Source organism: Salvia miltiorrhiza, chromosome 7, assembly GCF_028751815.1.
Source record: "Salvia miltiorrhiza cultivar Shanhuang (shh) chromosome 7, IMPLAD_Smil_shh, whole genome shotgun sequence".
NCBI lineage: Eukaryota > Viridiplantae > Streptophyta > Magnoliopsida > Lamiales > Lamiaceae > Salvia > Salvia miltiorrhiza.
Genome location: NC_080393.1, coordinates 21256281 through 21281058, shown reverse-complemented (window position 1 = coordinate 21281058; position 24778 = coordinate 21256281). Strand labels below are relative to the sequence as shown.

The following is a 24778-nucleotide window of genomic DNA, read 5'->3' as shown; positions in this document are numbered from 1 at the left end:
TATTTCATTATGTACTTTAATTTCTAAGTAAATTTAGATTCAAGACAGTCGTTTAAATTGCTGTGGAATTAACTTTATTTGCATTATCTATCTCCTCACATGATGGGATAGCGTGGAACTTTCCGATATAAATATTGCTCGGTTTAAGTATTATATAGACGTATCATAATTAAATTAATTAGTTGTGTATTGTTCATTTGTTTGAAAGAAGACCCTCATCAAGTTGTTCACTAATTTCATATACGGGTGTAATTGTATACAATAGCAAGTAATGTCGTATTTCAGAGATTGATTATGATTAATTACTACCCTAAAATGTCTTTTTTCTATCTGAAAAAAAAAATAAAGATTGATTTGGTTTAACGCAAAGACAATAAATGAATAGAGATAAAATAAATCAAGCTGACAAAGAAAAACTAATGGAAATAAATTATCCCAAGGTAAAAATTTCAACAGATTCAATTCAATAAACCAAGATAAATTCTCTTAAGACAATCTCAAAGTTAGTTTATGCCCACTCTCGTGGGATACAAACAATTGATTACATGTAAGCCTACCATCCTCAGATCACTCTTAAACATGAAACTCCAAAAAGTCCTTAGGATTAATGTCCTCACACTTATCTCGAGCTCTCTCGCTAATATTAACAAGTATGTTATATGTTCTTAGTTCAGATAATAATTATCATCTCCCGATATCAAATTAAAACCTAAGATTATGCGTAATTGGTGATCAAGCAATTAGGCAATCAACAGGCACAAGAACGATCACTCTTAAACATGCAACTTCAAAAAGTATGTTTTATGTTCTTAGTTCAGGTAATAATTATCATCTCTCGATATCAAATTAAAACCTAAGATTATGCAAAATTGGTGATCAAGCAATTAGGCAATCAACAAGTACAAGAACGATCACTCTTAAACATGCAACTTCAAAAAGTATGTTTTATGTTCTTAGTTCAAGTAATAATTATCATCTCTCGATATCAAATTAAAACCTAAGATTATGCAAAATTGGTGATCAAACAATTAGGCAATAAACAGGCACAAGAACGATCACTCTTAAACATGCAACTCCAAGAACGATCACACTTATCTCGAGCTCTCTCGCTAATACTGACAAGTATGTTTTATGTTCTTATTTCAGATAATAATTATCATCTCCCGATATCAAATTAAAACCTAAAATTATGCAAAATTGGTGATCAAGCAATTAAGCAAAAGTATTATGTTCTTAGTTCAGGCAATCAACAGGCACAAGAACGATCACTCTTAAACATGCAACTCCAAAAAGTCCTTAGGATTAATGTCATCACACTTATCCCAAGCTCTCTCGCTAATATTGACAAGTATGTTTTATGTTATTAGTTCAGGTAATAATTATCGTCTCCTGATATCAAATTAAAACCAAAGATTATACTAAATATATTGGTGATCAAGCAATTAAGCAATCAACAAGCACAAGAACATAAAAAGGAAATTAAATATTGATAAATTGAATCAAACAAGCCAGAAATCCAAATCTGTTTACTACCTAAATCCTAGGATAAAAAGTTTTAGCCACACATAAACATATGAACTAGAATAAAAATATAAATAAAGTAAATGAACATTCAACAAATAAACTGTAAGAAAATCCGTGAATCTTTTGTTTTTGCTCTTGAGGTATTATCCGTCTGTCTCTGCAGCTCTCAGGAAAGATAGAATAATGTAAAAATTCCCGTTCAAAAGTGTCTTAGGGTTCTTTTATGTGCTCTAGGTCTTCTAGACTCTTTTTCCACTCGAAAATCGTGTTTCTTAAGTAAAAGGGCGGATTTGAGTGGAAAAACGCAGGTGTCACGCAGTCGCGTGCCTGACCACGTGTATCACCGAGTAGCACGGCCGCGCCCCTGGAGCACACTGTCTCCGCAAATTTTCTATATTGCCCCGCGGCTGAGGCACGCGGCCGCGGTTCTTGCCCGCGCGACCTCCGCGAGGCGCGGTCTTGCATGCGAGACACGCGGACTTCCTAGCGTCCGTTCTCCCTCGTCCGACATCTGATTTGAGCTCCGTTTGCGTCCACAAACTCGTATTTTTATGTACTCTTCTCAAATATCATCAAATGTTTCCCAAAATGAGTCAAAATATCTGTGAAAATAGCACAAATACGGATGAGTAATCTATTTTACACAATAAACCAATTCAAAACTAGACAACTCAACTTTAACTAGAAGAACACTCAATAAAGCACTAGAATGACATATCATAAGAGTGAAAATGCATATAAATCATTAGTTGTCCGTATAGTATTGTTGTGGCACTTCTAGAAAATAGGTATATATACACCAATAATAATTATATCTCATGTGATTCTCATTTTACAATTAGCAAGTTGAAGAGTTTGTATAAAGTATATTGACTTGACTCGTAACAAATTTGTGGAGACAGTGTTGAGAAGTTTTGGCCCTCAATTAGACAAATTTGTACTATTTGTTTTGTGGGAGTTCTCTCCACTGGAGAAATTACATCATGCTGCTAAAGTCAAAATATCTCAATATTTTATGATAATTAAAGACTGCTTCATCAACCCATTATCTCAACTTATAATTAGCTCTTTTTTTTTTGGAAGATATCTAGCTAACAGACAATCAGAACAATTAATTACATAAAATATATGGATTATTGCCGAAAAATATATGGAGTTTGTCAATTTTCTGGTTTATAACATGACTTTATAATTTGACCAGAAAATATATCAATTTCAATTTAATCGCAATTATAACATGACTTTATAGTATGACAAGAAAATTCACCAAGTTTCAATTTATTCTCAATTATAACATGGCTTTATAGTATGACAAGAAAATTCAACAAGTTTCAATTTATTCTCAATTATAACATGACCTTATTTACATTATTTTTCATCATAGATGTATTAATATTTATTGTATTTATATTAAATTGTTATGTATAAAATATTGTTAATTAATTAATTAATTTTTATAAAAATTAAGTTAGATGATTAATTATTTCATAATATATATATATATATATAACAAGATATTATATTGATGGTTTAAAAATACATATATATATATATATATATATATAAATTTGATTTTAATATTCCGTTAATATATTACATATATAATAAGTATTTATTTATTTAAATTATGAAATTATAAAATATTAGGACCAATAAATAATTTAGGTACATATATAATAGAAACTATGTTAAAAAGTAAATAATATTATATATTATTTACATATAGATGTATATTTATCAAATATATATGTATATATATAGTATATTATGATATGAAAAGAAAATTAAAAATATTTAATATATTAAATTTTGATATTATTATACTATTAAATTACTTACAAGGTTATGTTATAATTGAGAATAAATTGAAACTTTGTGTATTTTCTTGTCAGACTATAAAGTCATGTTATAATTGCGATTAAATTGAAAATTGATGTATTTTCTGGTCAAATTATAAAATCAGAAAATTGACAAACTACATGTATTTTCCGGCAACAACCCCTAAAATATAGTATAATGCTTTCATTTGAAAATAGCAAGACGCGCTAAAGAATAAAAGCATAATTTAACGGAGGAGGATGTTGTAATATTTTCAATTAAAAGGCTGCAGTTGGTGAGGCAATTAATTCATTTCGTTGGCTGATGGTGGCATTGATTAATATAGTCTTGGAATTTTTCAGATTTTTGTGACAACGAATATAACCATCAATAATTTTGTATGTCAATTAAATCATTTAATTATGTTTCAGTCTGGATACCCCTTCCACACAGTTTACTAGAATGTTGATATTTTTTTAGGCTAAACAAGTACTCCATCTCTTACGTCAATTTGTTGTTATTTTTCTGAAAGGTACCATTAATTTGTTGTTACTGAACCTGATTTTTTTTTAATGGAGCAAGTACTATATATTTAACAGTAAGCTTTTCTAGAAAAAATAACAAAAATTGTCAGATAATGTTGAAATTATTTCGTTGAGTCTAGGGCTATCGATCGGTTCGGGTTTGGTTACCCATGCCCGAATTTTCGATTACTCGAACCCGAAATTGTCATATTTCACTAACCGTTCCCGAACCGTTTTAGGTGTTCGGTTATCCAATAACCGCTTTGGTTACCCGATTCGGTTATTTAGGTATCCGAAATACTCATTTAAAAAATTAAAATTCAAATATTTTGCTAGATAGAGAATTTGAACATTAGTCTCTAAAAAATACACAAAGCAACTTATCCACTAGACTAAAGCTTATTCTTATACTTTAAATATATCATAATTTTATTTTAGCTAAGATTCAATTTTTTTTAAAAATAAATAAATTAATGAATTAATAATTAAAACATAATACATATATATATATATATATATATATATATATATATTAAATAATTTGTTAAATAATTTTCGGTTATTTCGGTTAACCCGTTTCGGTTATTGGGTTAATCGATACCCGAAATTTTTCTAAAAATGATACCCGAAATCGAACCGATAACCAAAAAATTCGATTATTGGATACCCAAACCTGAAAATTTCGATTCGGTTAATCGATTATCCAAAACCCGATAACCAATTACATAGCCCTAGTTGAGTCCACTGAGTCTTAAAATAGCAATTCAAGAAAAACTATTCAAGAAGGGGTGCCTGCCCTCATTAATGCTCATAAACAAGTAAACGACCATCATTGATAAATAAACAGATGGTCTATGCAAAGCGTATATGTTCTGTTACAGCTGGTCTTGGGTGCGGCCGTCGCGCAGTGTCGCACACTGCGCGACGGGTCCGCCCCCGACCCGACCCGCATTCCAGATCTGAAATCCTGAATCCTAAATTATTACATTTGTTTATAATAATTATTACTTTTAATAAGCATGAGATATACATTTATTCACATAAATGTATACTTATATAAATATAAGTATTTACCTTCATTTAATATAAAGTATTATATTTTCTAAACCCTAAACTCTGTAAACTAAACCCTAAATCCTGTAAACTAAACCCTAGACCTGAACACTAAACCCTAATACGAGTATTTACTTTTAATAAGTATAAGATATACAATTGGTCGCACAAATGTATAATTATGTTAATATAAATATTTACCTTCATTCAATATAAAGCATTATACATATCAATAATTACTTTATGTTACGATAATAATTATTTGATCAAATAATAATGTAATTATTTATGCTTATTAAAAGTAATCATTGTTATAATAAAAAGTAATATTTGATATGGAGAAATGTAATGTTTCAAGTATATTAATTATAATTATTGTTGTAATAAAAATAAAAAATTATTTTTTATTATAATAAAAAGTAATTATTATTATTATAAAGAAAGATAATATTTTTAAAATATTTACATTTTTCACAATATTGAAGTTAACTACTTATATTAACATAAATATACATTTATGCGAACAAATGTATATATTATGCTTATTAAAAATAACAATTATTATAAATAAATGTAATAATTTGGAGCACGGGTTAAATTCAAGCGGGTCAGAATTTCGGGTCAGGAGCGCGGGTCGACCCGTCACACGCCTGTGCGACGGTCGCACAGGATAAATTGCGGTTCTGTTATATGACAAATTTTCATCTTATATTAGATTGTTTACGTGGCTGAAATTTCATTGTCATCTAAGAGCATCCGCATTGGGGTTATATGATAGCCTACATGATAGCTTACTTTATGAGGGGGGGACCACATTGTGTAAAGAGGCTGCATTGGGATTACATGATAGCCTACATGATTTTTATGCTTTTCACTTACACGCGTGTGAACACGCGCCTTACACTATTGGGCAAATGGGCTACACAATAGAACGTGTAGCCCTCGTGTAAGTGAGGGCTGCATCGGTTACACGATAGCAGCCTTACACGAGTAGGCCGCTATCGTGTAACCGATGCGGATGCTCTAAATGATGCATACTGCCATAATAAGTAATATTAATTGATAAATTCATTATAGAAAAATAAGATATAATAAAAAAAATTCTATTTAAATTGCCTCTTTCTTTTTACTCATTTTGCACAAAAGAGAACTTCACAATTTCTTATTTATTCTTTTCACTTCAAAGAGAGACAGTATTCTCTCTTGAAGTGAAGAGAATGAATAAGAAATGGTGAATTTCGCTTTTGTAAAAAATGAGGAAAAAAAAAGAAGAGATCTAAAGAGTAAAGAGAGAATTTTTTTTATTGTTATTATTTCTTATTTTCTCATAATAAATTTATAAATAAAAGAGAATGTAACCTAAAACTAAATAGCGTTTCACGATATGTAGGTCGAATTCGAAAGGAATGATAAATCCAAATAGCAATGCAGGGACAATTTCATCCATACAGATGGACGTTACAGATGGAAGCCCAGGCCTCCACATTATAGTCATTACTTTTTAGGGAAAGCAACTCTGAAAATGATCCTAATTTTGGCATTTCTCACCTTAAATTGCACCCCTAAATTCAAAAAATATACATGGAGTTGAAGATTTGATAATGGGAATGGCTCATCGTTGAACAAGGAAGTTAAAAAAAGCTGTGCACTGGGCTAAACAGAATTGAATTAACTTTCCATCCAAATTTTTATCTCTGATTTTGGACAAGTAAATTTTTTCGAGGAAGTTTTGACTAGTAATTACCTCGTCAAACATTCGCAAATTATTTTTTATAATCTGAATCAATTTGTACTCTCTGGCTCTTCTCCCACATACATTTTGATATCAAATTATCAATGATATGTGCGAAAATATAAAATTAACCAAAAACATATACTCCCTCCGTCCACGAAAGAACTTCCTATTTTTCTATTTCGGGACGTCCACGAAAGAACTTCCTACTTTTTCCTATTTTGGGACAATACCCCACCAAAGACAATTCCCACCACTCAAATAACATTAATTAAAACAACACAATAAATTATTAATACTTTTTCACAATTCCCAATACACTTTACAACCTTTTCTCTACTCTCAATACACTATACAACATTTTATTAAAACCCGTGCCACTCCCTCCTAGGAAGTTATTTCATGGACGGAGGGAGTACTATTCATCCAAGATAAAAGGATTGTTAATTTTAAGAAGCATTATATAGAGATATGTATCTAAGTGAAAGAAATTCGAAACTGGAATGCATTAACAGAGAACGGTCAATCATGCCCAGCGCATGCCCATTAGTGATTGCAACATTTTAAGTTAAACAATATAATCCTAACCAAAAGTCAGTCTAAAATTTGCATTTTATCCATCAATTTCGCCACTTTTTACATTTTCGTTGCCATAGGCATTTCAAGATATGCTAATATTAAATCTGAAGGTCTTTTCTCTAGTTGATCTTCGCCCTTGAAAAGTCCATTTCCGGATGCTACATGAAAAAGAACAAGTTTCAATCAATAAAGAAATTAACAAGGTATCAGCCAGACTAAGAAGATGAAGCGGTGCATACCTCAGCCATGAACTTCTTCAAAACCTCTTGCTTCTGCATCTCATCACTAGTTGGAAGCCCCATTTGTTTTTGCCGTTGGTCAAATTGAGACAAGTGCATCTTACATTAACAAGAAAACTTAACTGTATACAAATTAGGCAAATAATGTACAAACCATGAATTCATAGGCAAAGCACTGCAGGCAGAAAATCTCAAGCCAAAAATATTGGAGAATTTTTAATGAAGGGATACAAAGCCTTAGATGTGACAAAATTTGCGTGAAAATCAGTGACAGTCTAACACCGACACTGGCATAACTGGTTTTGACACACTTTTGACCCGTACAAAGTTGCAAAGCCAGAACTGTCGAAAGTTTGTCAGAACCGGTTTGACACACTTCTGGCTTACGCCAAAGTTACAAAAAGACCTTTGAAACAAATAAAAGAAACACCAAGAGTTATAAGGGTGTGATTGGTTGTGATTTGTGGGTTCTAGGGGAAAAAGTCTTGAAGTAATGTATTGGGAAGCCTAATGTATATACATTAGAAAAATGTATGGGAGAAAATGAATGTTGGTAATGTTTTAGGAGATAATGTTGTGAAGGAAAAGTCTCTAGGAGTAGCTGAACAAACAAAGTAAGCAATCTTACCATCATTTTCTCCACAGTTGAACGTGTCTCAGGGTCCAGGTCCGACAGTTTACTGTTCTCAGGTTCCGCTTTCTGTGTATCAATCTCTGGCTCACCCTTCACCAAGTACTTCCACCATTCCATCTGGTTTTGCTTTGTTAGGAGAATGGAAATAGATTTCTGATCCTCTGTAAGTAGGCAGTTGAATTGGTTAGCTAGGAAATTTCCCATTTCATTCAAAAGACATTTCTTGTTGACATTAAATCAACAAACAGACATACATATTAACATAGATAAAAAGCACTCCAATAGATGATGGAAAAACCAACAGAATGAAATTCATTCCAATCCAACTTTATTTCAGCTAAGCACCACCTACCTAAACTCCAGAAACAATCATCAACCTTGACCGATTGGAAAAGGTCACCCTGCAATTACATAAAACGTAACTGAGTATTGTACAGCAAAAAGTGCTTGATGATTCAGCAATTTACGAAAATAATAATCAAGTACTTATCTCACACACACACAAAAAAAAAAGTATGACGACAATGAAGAAACACGCTAGAGAGATCATCCTTACATCAATGACCGGTGTCTGCCCCTTTATTCCAACTTTAAGATGATTCTTCTTGATTTCGCATGCGATGAACCTTGATTTGGTTCCAGGAGGGACAGGAACAGTGATGTTAACCTCTTGCAACGATTGACCCCAAGAGTATTTGTCCATATCAAGGCCATTGGCTTGGTTAGGAGCTGCTTATATAAGAATAGGCATTCAATAGTGACTATGAGCAATCAAAAATAACAGCGTCCTTCACAAAATCAGAGGAGTTCTAGCGGTAAGGAGGCACACTCTGGTGAATCTGAACTAATAGATCCTAATTGTAATTAATAAACCTAACTAGAGATTAGTAAATCCTGATTAGGGTGAATGTACAATACATATACACAAGTTTTTGCCAACAACAAATGCTATTTTTCGTTTGAATTAGCAAAACAGGAAATTTGAATACTTGTGGGTATGAAACAGGGAGTCTGTATCATCACATTTGTACAAAGGCAGTGAAACAAACTCGATTATCATTCTAAGGAATGCACAGTATACGCCTTAGAGCTTCATTATTATCGAAGATTAATTCAAGTTTCACAAAATAAAGCATACTTACTTTTAATTAAAGTAAATGAATAAGATAATGAAAGGATATATAAACCAGAAAAAAAGAAATAAGAACCTTGAGGCCCATTATTCTGTTGCACTTCATTAACCCGTTCTCTTTCCTCCTTAGGCTTCTTGTTCGTCATATCGTCCTTTTCAGCCGAGGGCGGCGGGACCGCCGTCGCCTCCTCCTTAAACTTCTTCTCCGCCTTGCCGTTCTCTTCGATTTTCAATTCTTTCCTCTTCCTGTCCTCAGCCTCAACTTTATTCTTTCTTAAATATGGTAATCGAGAGAAGCTAGGTTGAGAAAGAACAACATGATAGAAAATGTAGAGAGAATTGATAATGTCTCTGATATATTTCTTTAGATTACAATGCACCCTTTTATAGTGTAAGGGTGAATCAAATGTCAAACTACAATCTCTTAAAATCAAATACAATCTCTTAAAATCAAAAGCTAAAGATTTTATCGTTGAATTATTATTCATGATCTTTGAATAATAATCTTTGACTTATGCAGATGGTTATTTTCAACACTCCCCCTCAAGTTGAGTAATGGCATTTCCGATACTTAACTTGTCCAGAACTTCTCTGAAGACTTTTGTGTTTACAGCCTTAGTCAATATGTCAGCCAACTGTTCATCCGATCGTATGAAAGGAAGTTCAATGATCCCACTATCGAGCTTCTCTTTGATGAAATGCCGATCGATCTCCACGTGTTTGGTTCTGTCGTGTTGTACGGGATTTTCAGATATACTAATCGCAGCTTTATTGTCACAGAAGAGCCGACTTCCCCTTCTTGGAGGAAAGCCAATCTCTGTGAGCAATCTCCGAAGCCACAAGATTTCAGTTATCCCACTTTTTACTCCTCTGAATTCTGCCTCTGCACTTGATAGGGCCACTACTTTCTGTTTTTTGCTTCTCCATGTGACCAAGTTTCCTCCAACGAAGGTAAAATATCCGGCGGTAGATTTCCTATCATTTGGGTTACTGGCCCAATCTGCGTCTGTAAACCCGTCAACTTCCAAATCTTCCTTTTTTTCAAGCAAAATCCCATAATCAGTGGTTCCTTTCAGATACCGGACAATTCTCAAAGCTGCCTCCATATGCTCCTTCTGGGGTTTGTGCATAAACTGACTTACTATTCCAACTGCATATGTGATGTCGGGCCGTGTATGGGAGAGATAGATGAGTTTCCCAACAAGGCGCTGGTATTTTCCTTGATCTGTTAAGTCAGCTCCCTCAACAATTGTTAATCCATGATTTATCACAATCGGTGTTTCTGCAGGTTTACACTCGAGTAGCCCAGTTTCTGCAAGTAAGTCAAGGACATACTTTCTTTGTCTCAGGAAGATTCCCCTTTTCGACCTTAAAATCTCAATTCCAAGGAAGTACTTCAGAGATCCAAGGTCTTTCATTTCAAATTCCAGGAACAAGTTTTTCTTCAGGTTTACTATCTCTTCAACATCGTCTCCTGTGATAATCATGTCATCAACATAAATGATTAAACATGTTACCTTTCCTTCTCTTCGTTTCACGAATAATGTATGATCAGAGTTACTCTGTTTATAGCCATTTTTTGCCATAGCTAAACAGAATCTCCCGAACCATACTCTGGGCGATTGCTTCAATCCATAGAGTGTCTTCTTTAGCCTGCACACTTGACCTGCCTCGAACTCTTCGGAATAACCTGGAGGAACTTCCATATATATCTCTGCATTGTCATCCAATTCTCCATGTAGGAAGGCATTAGTTACATCCAACTGATGCAAAGGCCAATCCTTGCATGCTGCTACTGAGAGAAGTGTTCTTACTGTGTTCATCTTGGCCACTGGTGAGAATGTTTCTTCATAGTCTATCCCGTAGGTCTGAGTGTATCATTTTGCAACCAACCTAGCTTTGTACCTCTCGATTGAACCATCTGCTCGCCTTTTGATTGAAAAAACCCATCTGCATCCCACTGGCCTCTTTCCTTCTGGCAGCACACATCTTTCCCATGTCCCATTCTTAATTAGTGCATCCATTTCCTTCTTCATGGCATCCCTCCAATGTTTATGTCTCCTTGCCTCTTCTACTGTCTGGGGTACATCCTCCTCTTCATAAAGAGCTGCTTCAAAGGCCCGTGCCATCTCTGTGAGTTGTCCTTGGGCAAGGTTGGCAATCGAGTACCTAGTCTTCCGTCCCTGCCAGTCTGGAGAGTATCGCTTTGGTGGTTTTCCCCTTGTACTTCGGGGAGGCAATGTGTACTGATCTGTGGCACCTGCCAACTCAGTACGTTCATCATCTTCATCCGTATCCCTTCCAGTTTCTGTGTCAGTGTCTTCATACCTCTGTTCCTCAATGTTAGTATTAACTTGAGAACTATTGAGATTACTTACCTCAGGATTTGAAGATGGGGTTGATAGTGGGATCGACTCGCTGGACATCTCGAACTGAACCTGTGTTGTAGATGTCTCGGCGGGTGTGCTAACCTTCTCTGTTGGACCAACGTCTGGCACAGAACTTGGCAATGACACTGAGCTAGTTTGAGACGGATGAGAAGGTAGGGAATGAAGGGTTGTTTGGACAGTGGATGGCGTATGGAGCCAACTTAGGGAGTCGACAATCTCATTTTTCTCCCCCTGACTCCCATGTTGGCGGAAAAAATATTCTGTTTCAACGAAGTCACAGTTTAAGGTAGTGTATAGGTGATTAGCTACAGGATCATAACATCTATACCCTTTCTGATTTTTGCCATACCCCAGGAAAACACACTTAACATCATTTGGTGAGAACTTTGTACGATTTTGTTTAGGGATATGAACATAAACGGTGCATCCAAAAATTCTGGGTTCCAGTGTGAGGGATGAGGGTATTTCAGAGTGAGTAGCTAGGAACTCAAGGGGTGGTTTAAAGTTTAGGATATGAGTTGGCAGTCGATTCAAGAGGTAAACAGAGGTAGCTACGGCTTCGGGCCAGTAAGATTTAGGGACTTGAGAGTCGATGATAAGGGCTCTAGTCATCTCTAAAATGATCCTATTTTTCCGTTCAGCTACCCCATTCTGTTCAGGTGTGTAAGGACATGTTGTTTGGTGGACAAGACCTTTTTCAGTGAAGAAGTTTTGCATCTTGGAATTTACATACTCCCCCCCATTATCAGATCTAAGGATTTGAATATTTTTCTTGTATTGTGTTTGTACTAGATTATAGAAGTGGGTGAACTTTTCAAAAACTTCACTTTTGGATTTTAAGAAATATACCCACGTCATTCTAGAACAATCGTCAACAAATAACAAAAAATATCTAAACCCATTATCACTAGTAACCGGAGCTGGACCCCAAACATCAGAGTGAAGTAAAGAGAAAACTGACTTCACACGAGTATTATTAAGTTTAAAACTGTGACGATGGCTCTTAGCCAGAAAACATGTCTCACAGTTCAAAGGGTGTGAAGTAATAAGGTTTGGATAAATTAACCTTAAATATCCTATGGATGGGTGTCCTAACCGCCTATGCCAAAGCCAAGTCTGTTCCTCTGCCAGTCCTTGAGTTAGCATCACAGCACCCTGTTGAGCCATCCTATCCACATAGTAGAGTCCTCGATATTCAGTGCCACGCCCAACTATCTTCCCCGTCCTCGTATCCTGTAAAGTGCAGAAGCCAGACTGCATTAGTAAGTTACAGTGTAATTCTCTCGTTACTTGGCTAACAGACACCAATTTGTGGGATAAAGACGGGATATATAAGCAGTTTGGAAGACATAATTCAGAGGATAATTTAATAGTTCCAACTCCTTCTACATATGCTAAATTTCCACTAGCAGTTTTAACATATTTTTTCTGGGTTCCATAAAATCCGAGGCATCAAAGGACATAGTATCTGTGGCTCCACAATCAAAAATCCAATGGTAGTCTTTATATGGTGTTCCAGAATTAGAGGAGGATACTGCTAAGGTCTGAACAAAATAAGAGCTGTGAATGAGTGAGGGGTTTAAAAGGTATAACCCCTCATTACCTTCCCCTTCGTGAACCCTAGCCGCCAGGGCACCTCCTCTCTCCTCGTTAATGCGCGTCTGTGGCGGTGGTGGTCTGACGTTGCCTGCCGGAGTTCCGGCGTTGGCGGCTCGTGTATCACCGCCTGACCACGCCCCGCCAGTCGTTGCAGCAGACACGATTGACGTCGGTCTTGTGCCGCTGACCGCCACCGTCGCTTGTCCATTCGGACTCCACGGTTGATTCCGATTTTTGGACGCAGCTCTTGATTTCTTCATTTCGTCCCACCATTCGGGAAATCCGATGAGTAAGAAACATCCCTCCTTGGTATGTTTTTTACCTCCACAGTGTGTGCAAACGAGTTTGCTCTTGTCGATTTCCCCTTTCCTGTTGTTCCAGGTTTGATTTCCTTGCTGTGGTCGATTGGAGAGCGGTGGTGGTCGGCTGTGGTTGACCGCGGCGAGTCCGGACCCGATTCCTACGGTCGGCGATTCAGAGGATTTGAGGATATCCTCGTTTGTGGCCTGCCTTCGTACCAGTCCGTAGGCTCTTCGAACAGTTGGTAATGGATCCTTGTCCATAATCTCCCTCTTGATATTAGCATATTTGTCATCCAATGCACTTAGAAATTGATAGAGGCGATGGCGCTCCTCCCTCTTCTGATATCCCTCTATATCTGTCGGACTCGAATCTCTGGTATCAATCGAGATCCATAAGTCCTGCATTTTGATCCACAACCCTTCTAGTGTCATAGATTCTTGTTTGATTGTCATGGCTTGTCGGTGCAGATCATAGATTTGGAATGGATCAGATCCACTTCCATAAGTGATCGCCAATCCTTCCCATAGATCAGCGGCGGTTGCGTACTGTGATACCTCATTCATAAGTCCGGTTTCGATATTGTTGATCACCCAATTGAAAACGCAGTTATCCCGTTGCTCCCATCTCGTGTAGCTGGGATCGTCAATTGCGGGTGGTTTTGAAACTCCATTAATGTGAGATGTCAAACCTTTTCCCGCAATTGCCCGTTTCATGAGGTTAACCCATAATGGGTAATTCTCCCCATTGAGTTTCGCCTTGATGGAAATCTCTCCAAAAGATTCAAGTTGGTCGTGGTTTGGTGGTTTATGGGCCGATGAATCTGGAATTCTGAGGCTTTGTTTGAGGAATTCTGCAAATTGTGCAGCAAATTCCATCGGGAAATTTGGTGGGGTGTGGCTAGTTTTTTCTGTGTCTGAAGTTTCTTGTTCTGACATGGTTTGATTTGATGTTGAGCAAATTTGTAGGGGAGGAAAAAATATACAGTGCTGAACAGTAACTTGAACAGTAACTGCCACGTCACAGTAATTTGAACAGTCACTTGAACAGTAACTGTCACGTCACCTTGAACAGTCACTTGAACAGTACTTGAACAGTAACTGCCACGTCACCTTGAACAGTAACTGTCACGTCACCTTGAACAGTCACTTGAACAGTACTTGAACAGTAACTTTACTATTCACCTTCTCTCCCAACCCTTCACCTGCTCCTCTCTCTCTCTAGATTGCAGAAATTTTTTTTCTGCTTTGGTTTGGTGTGTAGTAAATTTGTAGGGTTCTTTTTGGTGGTTAACCTGCTTTGATACCATCTTAAATATGGTAATCGAGAGAAGCTAGGTTGAAAAAGAACAACATGATAGAAAATGTAGAGAGAATTGATAATGTCTCTGATATATTTCTTTAGATTACAATGCACCCTTTTATAGTGTAAGGGTGAATCAAATGTCAAACTACAATCTCTTAAAATCAAATACAATCTCTTAAAATCAAAAGCTAAAGATTTTATCGTTGAATTATTATTCATGATCTTTGAATAATAATCTTTGACTTATGCAGATGGTTATTTTCAACATTCTTTACCATCCTCACCGCTGCATTAACATCGTTTACTAGAGAATCGCTCTTGAACAAATCGCTTTCCCTCGCGATGAACTCCAAAACATTCTCCAAAAACCCTAGTGGATTCGACGGATCGAGAGAAGCGCTAAACTGCTTCTTCGCCGACGGAGCCGGCTTCTTCTCTGCTTCCTCGTAATCGGAGAGTATCGCCATATGTTCAAACAAATTGATCGTAACTACGCGCTGTAGGATTCTTTAGCAAACATCAATTTTGGGCGGGGTTTTGGAAGATTTCTGTTACATTTAAAGAACAATCTAGAGAATATCTTATGTTTGGGGGAAATTTTGCATAAAGGACGTCTCAGCTCTCCTTAACAGAAAACTAGTACACCATGTCGAGCGATTGCTTATGTCACGGTATAATTATTTTTTTTTTTTTTGAAGGAAGAAACTAATATATATCAAACCAGATCAACAGAAATTACATCATGAAGCCAAGGAGGATAACAAAAATCCCAGGAAGCGTATTGCTTCGTCCTCCCAGCAAATTGTGCAAGCAAGTGTGCTGCCCTATTGGCAGAACGACGGGCATGAAAAACCCCAAAAAGAGTGAACTCCCTCGCGCGGCTGACTATGTCGAGAATGTCCTCCGGAAGGAAATCTCGATCATCACCAGGAGAGGCCATAATCCTTGCAGCAAGGAGTGAATCGGTGAAGATCTCAACAGGAAACAGCTTACTCTCCACGCTCTCCAACACTCCGTCGACCACCGCCATAATCTCCGCAATCATAGCATTGGAGGAAGGCCCCCTAGCTTTGGCAACGGCACGAAGCACTCTGCCCCTATCATCTCTGATCACAATCCCCGCCCCAAAAGAGTTTTGGCTAGGATTGTAACAAGAGTCGACGTCCACCCTGAGTCTTCCCTTCGGCGGTGGAATCCAGCGGTTGCTGCCAACTTTCACCCCCATTTCACTCTCCGCTGAGCAAAGTTGTCTCGCCGATTGAAAGGCGTTCCAGGCAGCCTCGCAATCCCCCTCCGTCGGCGGAGCAATGCAGCTGCCGTCACCATGCAAACATGCGCAATGAAAAGACCATAATTTCCAGAGCATGAGAGCCCAAATCTCAGCTGCTTCCTGCGAAAATTTGCCCAGGATTGCAGCCCCCACGTCTCTCAGACTCGCGCCCTCCATCTGTGTCAAAAAGGCCGAAAATCTCGTCTTCTTCCAAACTTTCCTGGAGGTTGGGCAAAACAAGAGGCTATGTTCGGTGGAATCCCATTTGTCCTTGCATCTATCACAAATGCCGTCAACAGGAACGTGGTGTTCACGCAAATTGCATGCAGTTGGGATAAGATCATTATAGGCCCTCCACAAGAAGACTTTGACCTTGGGTGGCACCGACAAGTTCCAAACCATTCTTCCCCACGACTTCTTGTCACCCTCGCTGCAATGGGGGTTTCGATTATAGTAGCCGTGTTCCAGCAAGTACGCCGTTTTCACAGTGAAGCAGCCGCTCGGCTCAAATTTCCATCTTCTCTGATCAACATTCCCAAACTCACCGATTGGCGTCCGTCTAACAGCATCCTGTTCGTGCGGCCACAGCATAGCCCCAAGTTTTTGTTCATCCCAAACGCCTTCATTAGTGATAAGATCAGCAACTCTAGTGTTTCCATCAGCCTCTCCCGCCTTCCCCCTCGGGTAGCCGGTCTGCCAATCAGTGAGCCAAGGGTCAGCGAGGGCACGGATCTTGGATCCGTCACCCACCTGCCAGATCGAACCAGCCTCAATAATGGTCCTGCTCCACGCCAAAGATCTCCACACAAAAGAAGCATTCCTTTTGATAGGAGCCGACATGATGTCATCGTCCCTGAAGTACTTCGCTTTGAAAACCTTCGCAACCAGAGAGTCGGGATGGCGGATCATCCTCCAGACTTGCTTCGCGACCAAAGCTTTATTAAAGTGTTTCAGATTCCTAAAGCCCATGCCGCCCTCGTCCTTTGGTTTGCAAAGCACCTCCCACCGCCTCCAATGCATTCGCCGTTTGTCATTCTTATCCCCCCACCAGAAACTCGCACAAATGCGGTGAATGTCATCACAAACTGACTCCGGCAGCCTGAAACATTGCATGGCGTAAGTGGGAATCGCCTGAATCACCGCTTTAATGAGAGTCTCCTTGCCGCCTCCCGAGAACTCCCGCTGGTTCCAACAGGAGACTTTCTTTTGGACTTTCTCGGTGAGGTATCTGAACTCGAACCTTTTTTGGCGAATAGAGAAGGCAGGCACTCCAAGATATTTTTGAATGTCGTCACCATATCTAACGCCCAAGCAGCTCAAAATTCCCCTCTCGTCTCTCCTCCTAGTGTTCGGGCTAAAAGTCACTGAAGACTTGTCGAGATTGATAGACTGCCCCGAAGCTTTCTCGTAAGTCGAAACAAGCTCCTTAATTGCAGCAGCCTCAGAAAACTTGGCTTGAAAGAAGATCAAACTGTCGTCCGCAAAGAACAAGTGGGAAATGCTCAGTTGCCTAGGGATGAAAGGCACGCCGTGGATGCGGCCTTGCTGCTCAAACTGACGGAAAAGCGAGGAGAAACCTTGGGCGCAAATGACGAACAAGAAAGGTGAAAGCGGGTCTCCTTGCCTTAACCCTCGTGTCGCATGAAAATCCCCAAAGACCGCTCTGTTCAGAAGAAAGGAAAAAGACACGGATCTAACACACCTCATAAGGAGAATGCAAAGCTTCTCGGGGAAGCCAATCTTTCGGATCATAGCTTCAAGAAAATTCCACTCCACACGGTCGAACGCTTTTCTCATATCCAGTTTCAGTGCGGCGTAACCCGTCTCACCTTTTTTCCTGTTCCTGAGCCAGTGTTGGCATTCAAAACTGATCAAGATGTTGTCCGTGATTAGTCGCCCTTTGAGGAACGCACTTTGAGTCTGGTCAATAGTGTTCCCGAGTGCCAACCGCAGCCGGTTCACGATAACCTTGGACACCAGTTTGTACGAGGTATTACATAAACTCAACGGCCTAAAGTCAGCGACTGAGGTGGGATTGTTGCCCTTGGGAATAAGGCAAATGAGAGTTTTGTTCCAAGAAGCCAAATCAACCTCATTATTGAGAACCGCCAGCACCTGTTCAGTCACGAAATCTCCAACTGCCGGCCAAAAACGTTGGTAGAATCTAGCATTGAAACCATCCGGCCCCGGTGCCTTCGTCGGGTGCATGTCAAACAAGGCGACCCGGACCTCATCAGCCGTGAAGGGCTTGTCAAGGGAAGCAAAATCAGTTTGACTAATACAGACTTCCACACCATTAGTCACCCTCCCAATGTCCTCCGTTGAAGGGTTGCACGAAGAAAAAAGGCTTTGGAAGTAATCCTGGATGACCGCTGCCTTTTCTTCTTCCTTCTCCTGCCAATGTCCTCTCTTGTCTTTGAGCTTGTGAATGGTGTTCTTCTTCCGGCGTTTAGAAGCTTGAATGTGGAAAGCTCTAGTGTTCCTATCACCATTCGCCATCCAGTTCACACGAGCCCGCTGTTTCCAGTGATGATCCTCCATCTCTACAGCTCGCTCGATCTGATTCGAAATGGCCAAAATTTCTGCTGCTGTGTGCTTTGTCCCAATGCTGCTCATCATCTCGGACCTCTCTTGGCGGAGCTTTTTAATATGCTTAGCAAGCCCTTCAAAATTCTTCCCCGCCCAGCCCTTAAGAAACCTCTCGCATCGCACCATTCTATTGGGAAGATCTCCTTCATGCTGTAAAGAGACCCATTCGCATAAGAAGTCGGGGACGAAACTCCGTTCCATGAACCATTTATCCTCAAAGTGGAATCTTCCTTTGCCAATGAGCCTGGCCTCCCGATTGTCCCTGTCAAAAGAGTACAGCACAGCCCTATGGTCGGACCCAAAGAAATCAAGCGTTTTAACTTTTGTTTGATCAAAGCATGCCATCCACTCCCGGTTCCCCAAGAAGCGATCGAGTTTCTCAAAAATTGCCATGTCGGATCTCTTGTTGTACCAGGTGAACTCGTCATTCCCTTCACCAATATCCCGGAGCAGACTGTACAAAAGAGTGTCATGGAAAGCATTCATTTGGTTCGACGGCCTGTTACGACCACCCTGTTTTTCCTTAGTCGATAAGATCTCGTTGAAGTCGCCGCCCACCAGCCAAGGAAGATCATCTGCAAGTTGAATGTCACTCAGACGTCGGAGGAGATCCCACGAAAAATGCCGCTTATCTGTCTCTGGATTACCATAAAACCCCGTGTAACGGAACTTAACACCATCTCCAGTCACCAAGCAATCTATGTGACCCGCTGAGTATGACACCACCCTCACATCAAGACTCTTATCCCACATGAGGGCCAAACCCCCACTCTTACCTCTCGCGTCAACAAAGAAAGCACCCTCAAAACCAAGTTGAGATTTCCAGAAATTGCACTTGCTTACAACGAGCCTCGTCTCGCACAGAAAAACGAGGTTCGGGGAAAATCCGGTAATCAAGCCCCGGAGTTCGTGGAATGCGTGTGGTTTTCCCATCCCGCGCGCATTCCAAATCATGCAAATCATAATGCCCGGCGGGGCTGCGTCACAGCCTCCGCCGTTCTCCCTTTGTGTTCATTTTCCTCCTGTCCAGTTTTTGAGCATTTTGTCGTTGGGTTTGCCTCTTCAATTTGGTCAATCTGATCAAAGTCTCGCTTTATGGACCGAGCCTTGCTTGTTTTGACTTCCGAAGAGGCTGTTTCAGAGGCTTTGTTGTTGTCCCTAGCCATCCTCTTCCAGCCTTTAATTTTTGGGTTAATTCTCTTCTTAACAGGGGGAATAATATTAATGGTGAAGGGCGGGGTCCCTCCACTAAGTTCTGTTCCCTCTCTTGCCTCCCCCTCCACATGTGATTCACCAATATTTCCCCCCCCCTTCAATAAAGAGGCTCGCATCTTTCCTCATATCCACCTGCATAAATTCTCCCTCACCCAACAAAGCCGCCCCACACTCCTGAGCTCCCTCTCCCAGCCCCTCCTCCTCAATGTCAGAAGTCTTGGCTTCCTCCTCCCTCATCTCCCCTTTCTTTTGTCCGTCAGCAAGAACCTCCAGCATCTCTTTTCCCTCCCCCTCCCTCTGTTTTTCCACCCTATTGTCCAAGTTGCAGATGGTAAGAGTTCTTTGAAAGCCCGGTGGTGGAGGTAGCTCTGCCCCCAGCCTCTTATTCTGCACCGGTGGGTTGCCTTGCGGAGGTGGTCGAGGTCTGTTCCCTAGTCCCGGTATGGGTTGTTTCAACAAGGTACGTTGCAGAGTCATTTGTGGCTTCACCCCTCCTGGGTTTCGCCGATAGTCGATCCCCCTCCCGGCCCTAAGCCAATTTCCGAAGCTCGGTTTCGCCTTTACCTCTTCACTCCCGTTGCAGTTCTTCAGATAGTGTCCGATTCTTCCGCAAGCAAAGCAAAAATTATCGGGGAGCTTTTCATATAAAACCAGTACCATCATTGGCTCCTTGTTCCCTTCCACCTCAATCGGAACACAGCGAACCAGCGGTTCTTGGATAGAACGCACAACTCGTGCCCTAGCAAATTTCCCCAGGCATCTCCCCCCTTCCCCTTCCTCCACTTCCATCACAGCCCCCACTTTCTCCCCAATTCTCCGGACCATCCCTGAATTCATACAAGCCAGGGGGAGATTATGAAGTTGGATCCAGATGGAGATGTCCACAAACTCTGTGGTAGCAACTGTTTTCATGGGGTCAGACTTCCTTAGCACCATCAGGTCATTGAAGAGGTGCCACGGTCCATCGGATAGGATCCTAGCGAAATCGGCCTCCAGATCGAGATGTAAAACAAAAATATTGAATCCCACAATTTCAACATCAACATATCCCCGAATCTGGAGCACCGCGGGAATTTTTTCACGCACTAAATCGCGTGAATGCTGCCTATCAGCGAAAATCTTTCCAATGAGCATCCTAGATGCTTTTTTATTCTCTGATTCTGATTCTTGAACTGTCATAGTAATGGTTTTTGTGGAGGTTTCCGTGGCAAGCTGGAGATCCGCCACTCGTCTAGCAATCTCGTCAGGATCCATAGGAAGACAACAGACAAGAACAAAGATAAAAAGGTGACAAAAACTTCCCTCCCACGAAGAGGACGACTCCTTTTCCAGAGAAAAGCACGCTAAAACTCCCGAGAAACCCTCGCCGGTGCGGAAAGGATTCACAGAGTAGAGTATAATTATTTATTTTTAAACTAGCCTCAAACATATTTTTCTATTTCTATTTTGATCGTTCTTATAATATCTTTCTAATTTATTTGTAGAAATAATTTCATTAACTATTACACTCTACAATCTTCATTTTTTATATGATTCATACTCTATTAATCAAATACACAATTAACTTTTATTAAAACGCATGTCATCATCCATTAGTAAGATGTTTAAGAGCATCTCTAATGCATTGTGTCTTAGATATGGTCTTAGATGGTGATCCCCACCTAAGACACACTCTTCTCCAATACATTGGGTCTTAGAAGGGGTCTTAAATCCTCATTTCCATAAAATTCACATTTTACACTTTTATTTTTAAATTTCAAATTTCATTAAAATTAAAATTCAACATTACAATAATTAAAATAAAAATTACATAATTTAAAAAATGAAAAAAAAAATTAACATAATTAAAATTAAAATTACAATAAAAAAATTAGAATTTTAAAACAAATCAAAAATTAAAATTTAAAAAATATGTAAAAGAAATTATAAAATATTACTCCCTCCGTCCCAATAAAAGTGGCCACTTTTTTTTGGGCACAAAGATTAAGAAGGGATTGTTATGTTTTAATTAATTGTAGTTCATCAAAATTAATGAGTTAATTCCTTCAACTTAACTTCTTCTTCAACCTAACTTCTCACTGCATTTGGCCGCCGGCGACGTTCGGCGACAGCGACAGCGGTCGCCCCTCACCCAAACCAGACTTCACCTTCCTCTCTATCTCTCTCAAACCAACCTTCCTTACCCAAACCAAACTTCACCTTCCTCGATCTCTCTCTCTCTCTCTCTCAAACCAAACTTCACCTTCCTCACCCAAATCCACAATCACCAACCCCATTAAAATCAAGCACGAAGGAATCTCATGAAAAAACAAAAACAAAAAATGATCCCCTTTTTCGGCAAATCGTAGGTGTCGTCAAAATTGGCGATGCAGCCGTCAAGAAAGGGCGAGTTGGCGCCGCCGTGAATCGACGCCACCATTAAACCCCCAAATAGCCGCCTGAAAGCCCTAGCCCCAAACCCTCGCCGACCACCCTCAGATCTAGCCGTTGACGCCGCCGAGAGAGTCCAGAGTCCAGAGGTCTTAAGGCGGCGGCGGATCTGGAGGCCGACGAAAGGGACGCGGCATCGTGTGTCCTGTTCCGGCAATAAAGAGGACGAACGGGAAAGAGGGAGCGAGGGAGAGAGACGTAAGGACTAAGGAGATAGGAGATGGAGGCGGCAGACGCCAGACCCGTCGGGCAGCGCCACCGTCGACGGCGGCGGAGTGCCGAGAGAGAACAATGTGTGTGACTGTGTGCGACTGTGTGTGTGTGTGTTTGTGCGTGTTGTGTTTATTTAAAAGATTGTTTAAATTTAATTACAAATTTTAATTATATTAGCTAATTGAAGTTAATTAAATATTAAACATTTCCATTTTAAGAAAGTGACCACTTTTAGTGGGACAATTCAAAATGAAAATTTGGCCACTTTTATTGGGACGGAGGGAGTACATAATATCTCCATGGGCCCCACCTGCCCCAACCCAAACCCCACCCCCACCGTCTGCAACTCTTCTTCTCCATAGATACAGCAACTCCATAGCAGCTAAGTTACATAAATTTAAAAGCATTTTTCATAAATTTAATCGTATTTTTCATTTTTTTTTAAAATAGGGCGGACGCGCCAAACGTCTCTCGCCTTCGCCCCGTGTCTCTGCTTCGACGCACCCCAGGTCTCCAGCGCGACGCTCCTTCGCAAGACCCACGTCAACCCGGGTCTCCCGCATACCGCTGGAGATGCTCTAAGGGACGGAGAAAATATTAAATTATGTAAAAAATCTAAATATCGTTATTTATGAGATCACGATCTCTTGCATCCTTTTCATTTTCTACATCACCCAACCTCCAACTCGTCGCTCCGACTCACATCCACATGAACGTGTCCCTCACCGCTCATCATCCCAAATCCTCACTATCGTTGGCTACAATGTCGTTGAAAATTCACTATATATCCTCGACATCTATGACTTCACCGTCATTATCTTCGTCGAGCCCACCTCCAGCCTCAATAATTGATTCACTCTCAGCATAATGCCAATCTAATATGAGTCATATTTCTGACCTAGGCGCAATCGTTCAGCGGTGGTGTGATCTTTTCTAGTAGTAATTGGAGGTGATGGGAATTCGGGGTGGGGAGTGTGTAATTTTATTTCATTTTTTCAAATTTCAACTTTTATTGAATAAAATTTAGATATTCAGATTTTAAACTATTGGCAATGTTTAAAATAAAATAATAAAAAGTGTATTTTGATAAAAGTATTTATAATCAATATGTTACTCCCTCATTCCACGAAAGTATGACACTTTTGGTGGGCACATGTTTTAATAGAATTGGTGGTAATTTTTATGTAGTGGAGAAATGGTCTCACCATTTTTTGAAATGAGTGGTTGAGATTGAATTATTACTATTATTATTTTTTGTAAATAAGGGTATTTGTAAGGATAAAAGATTAAAAAAAAATGTGAGTCCATGTTCAAAAAAGGAAAATGCCATATTTTTTATGGACACCTAAAATGACAAAAGTATCATACTTTTTATATATGGACAGAGTGAGTATTATTTTTATGGCTATCAGTAGCCTTTACTTGACCAAATAATTATTTTAATACTATTTGCATAAAAAGACATTCAGATATAATGAAACACTACGAGACTGAATGTTCGTTCACAAATCTAAATTTGATTAGGGATGACAGTAGATCTTGGACCCAGTTTAAATCTACAGATTCAGATTTTTTTTTTTTTTTTTTATCCGAACCTTGCAAAAATCGGACCCATTGAATTTGGATGGGATCTGAACTATTCCTAAAATTTTTGAATTTGAATCTGGAGTAAGAGTTTTGAGATCCAGACCTAGTCCAAATTCGCCCCGCGAATCCAATTGTATATAATTTTTTTTATGTAATCCTACGCTAAGGATCTGTGAATAATCTATACATCTCTTTTTATAAATAATATAAATTTTTATTAAATGTAATATTTTACTTTTATCTTAATTTAAATTTTATTTTATATTATTATTATTATTGATAATATATATTTTAAAGTAAAATAGAAGACACATATTCTTATTCTACTGTTACTGAAGATTATGATGAAGATGGAGATCAAACTAATTTAAATGAAATGACAATAATTTTAATCCCTTATATGCCTACACAATTGAAATAAGTGTGTAATTCTCATTATATTTTCTTATTCACTACTTTAAAATGTTGAAAGCAGTTGTAACATGGAATGTCGTTGAACAATTACAAAAATTGATTGTTTCAATATGTTGTTGAACTGCTAGTCTACTACTTGGAGTCAGACGGTTTTTTAAGACAATAACTTAAGTTGATTTGAAAATCAAGACAAAAAATTTTGAACTTGTAAAAATAGGACACTAATTAATA

The 24778-nt window shown here is 39.1% G+C and overlaps 2 protein-coding genes across 5 annotated transcripts; one reads left to right on the top strand and one right to left on the bottom strand.

The window, feature by feature from the left end:
• Positions 1 to 7129: 7129 nt before the first annotated feature.
• On the bottom strand, positions 7130 to 15491 carry LOC130993376 (protein BOBBER 2-like). Of its 2 annotated transcripts, XM_057918239.1 has the most exons (7): positions 15103 to 15490; positions 9312 to 9508; positions 8660 to 8832; positions 8456 to 8504; positions 8098 to 8264; positions 7470 to 7553; positions 7130 to 7388 (listed from the first exon to the last, which is right to left on the bottom strand). In XM_057918239.1, exons 1-7 carry the CDS (start codon positions 15294 to 15296, stop codon positions 7350 to 7352), a joined length of 903 nt encoding a protein of 300 aa, XP_057774222.1. In that variant the 5' UTR covers positions 15297 to 15490; the 3' UTR covers positions 7130 to 7349. The 2 variants fall into 2 exon arrangements, with proteins under 2 accessions (XP_057774222.1, XP_057774223.1); XM_057918240.1 differs by lacking the exon at positions 7470 to 7553 and having other exon boundaries at positions 15103 to 15491.
• Positions 9515 to 10813, top strand: LOC130993377 (uncharacterized). Of its 3 annotated transcripts, none has more exons than XM_057918244.1 (3): positions 9515 to 10054; positions 10132 to 10186; positions 10312 to 10813. In XM_057918244.1, the coding sequence occupies exons 1-3, from the start codon at positions 9791 to 9793 to the stop codon at positions 10365 to 10367; spliced, it is 375 nt and encodes a 124-aa protein (XP_057774227.1). In that variant the 5' UTR covers positions 9515 to 9790; the 3' UTR covers positions 10368 to 10813. The 3 variants fall into 3 exon arrangements, with proteins under 3 accessions (XP_057774227.1, XP_057774225.1, XP_057774226.1); XM_057918242.1 differs by having other exon boundaries at positions 10132 to 10446; positions 10524 to 10813; XM_057918243.1 differs by having other exon boundaries at positions 9515 to 10186; positions 10312 to 10446; positions 10524 to 10813.
• Positions 15492 to 24778: the final 9287 nt, after the last annotated feature.

Excerpts from the sequence above, each read along its gene's own strand:
- LOC130993377 (XM_057918242.1), top strand. The coding sequence starts at position 9,791 with ATGGCATTTCCGATACTTAACTTGTCCAGAACTTCTCTGAAGACTTTT. Across the intron at positions 10,055-10,131 it reads TTGGAGGAAAGCCAATCTCT|GGCCACTACTTTCTGTTTTT; the intron begins GTGAGCAATCTC and ends TGCACTTGATAG. Across the intron at positions 10,447-10,523 it reads AGTTTCCCAACAAGGCGCTG|GTTTACACTCGAGTAGCCCA; the intron begins GTATTTTCCTTG and ends GTGTTTCTGCAG.
- LOC130993376 (XM_057918239.1), bottom strand. The coding sequence starts at position 15,296 with ATGGCGATACTCTCCGATTACGAGGAAGCAGAGAAGAAGCCGGCTCCG. Across the intron at positions 8,265-8,455 it reads TGATTGTTTCTGGAGTTTAG|AGGATCAGAAATCTATTTCC; the intron begins GTAGGTGGTGCT and ends GCCTACTTACAG. Across the intron at positions 7,389-7,469 it reads TGAAGAAGTTCATGGCTGAG|CATCCGGAAATGGACTTTTC; the intron begins GTATGCACCGCT and ends TTTTTCATGTAG.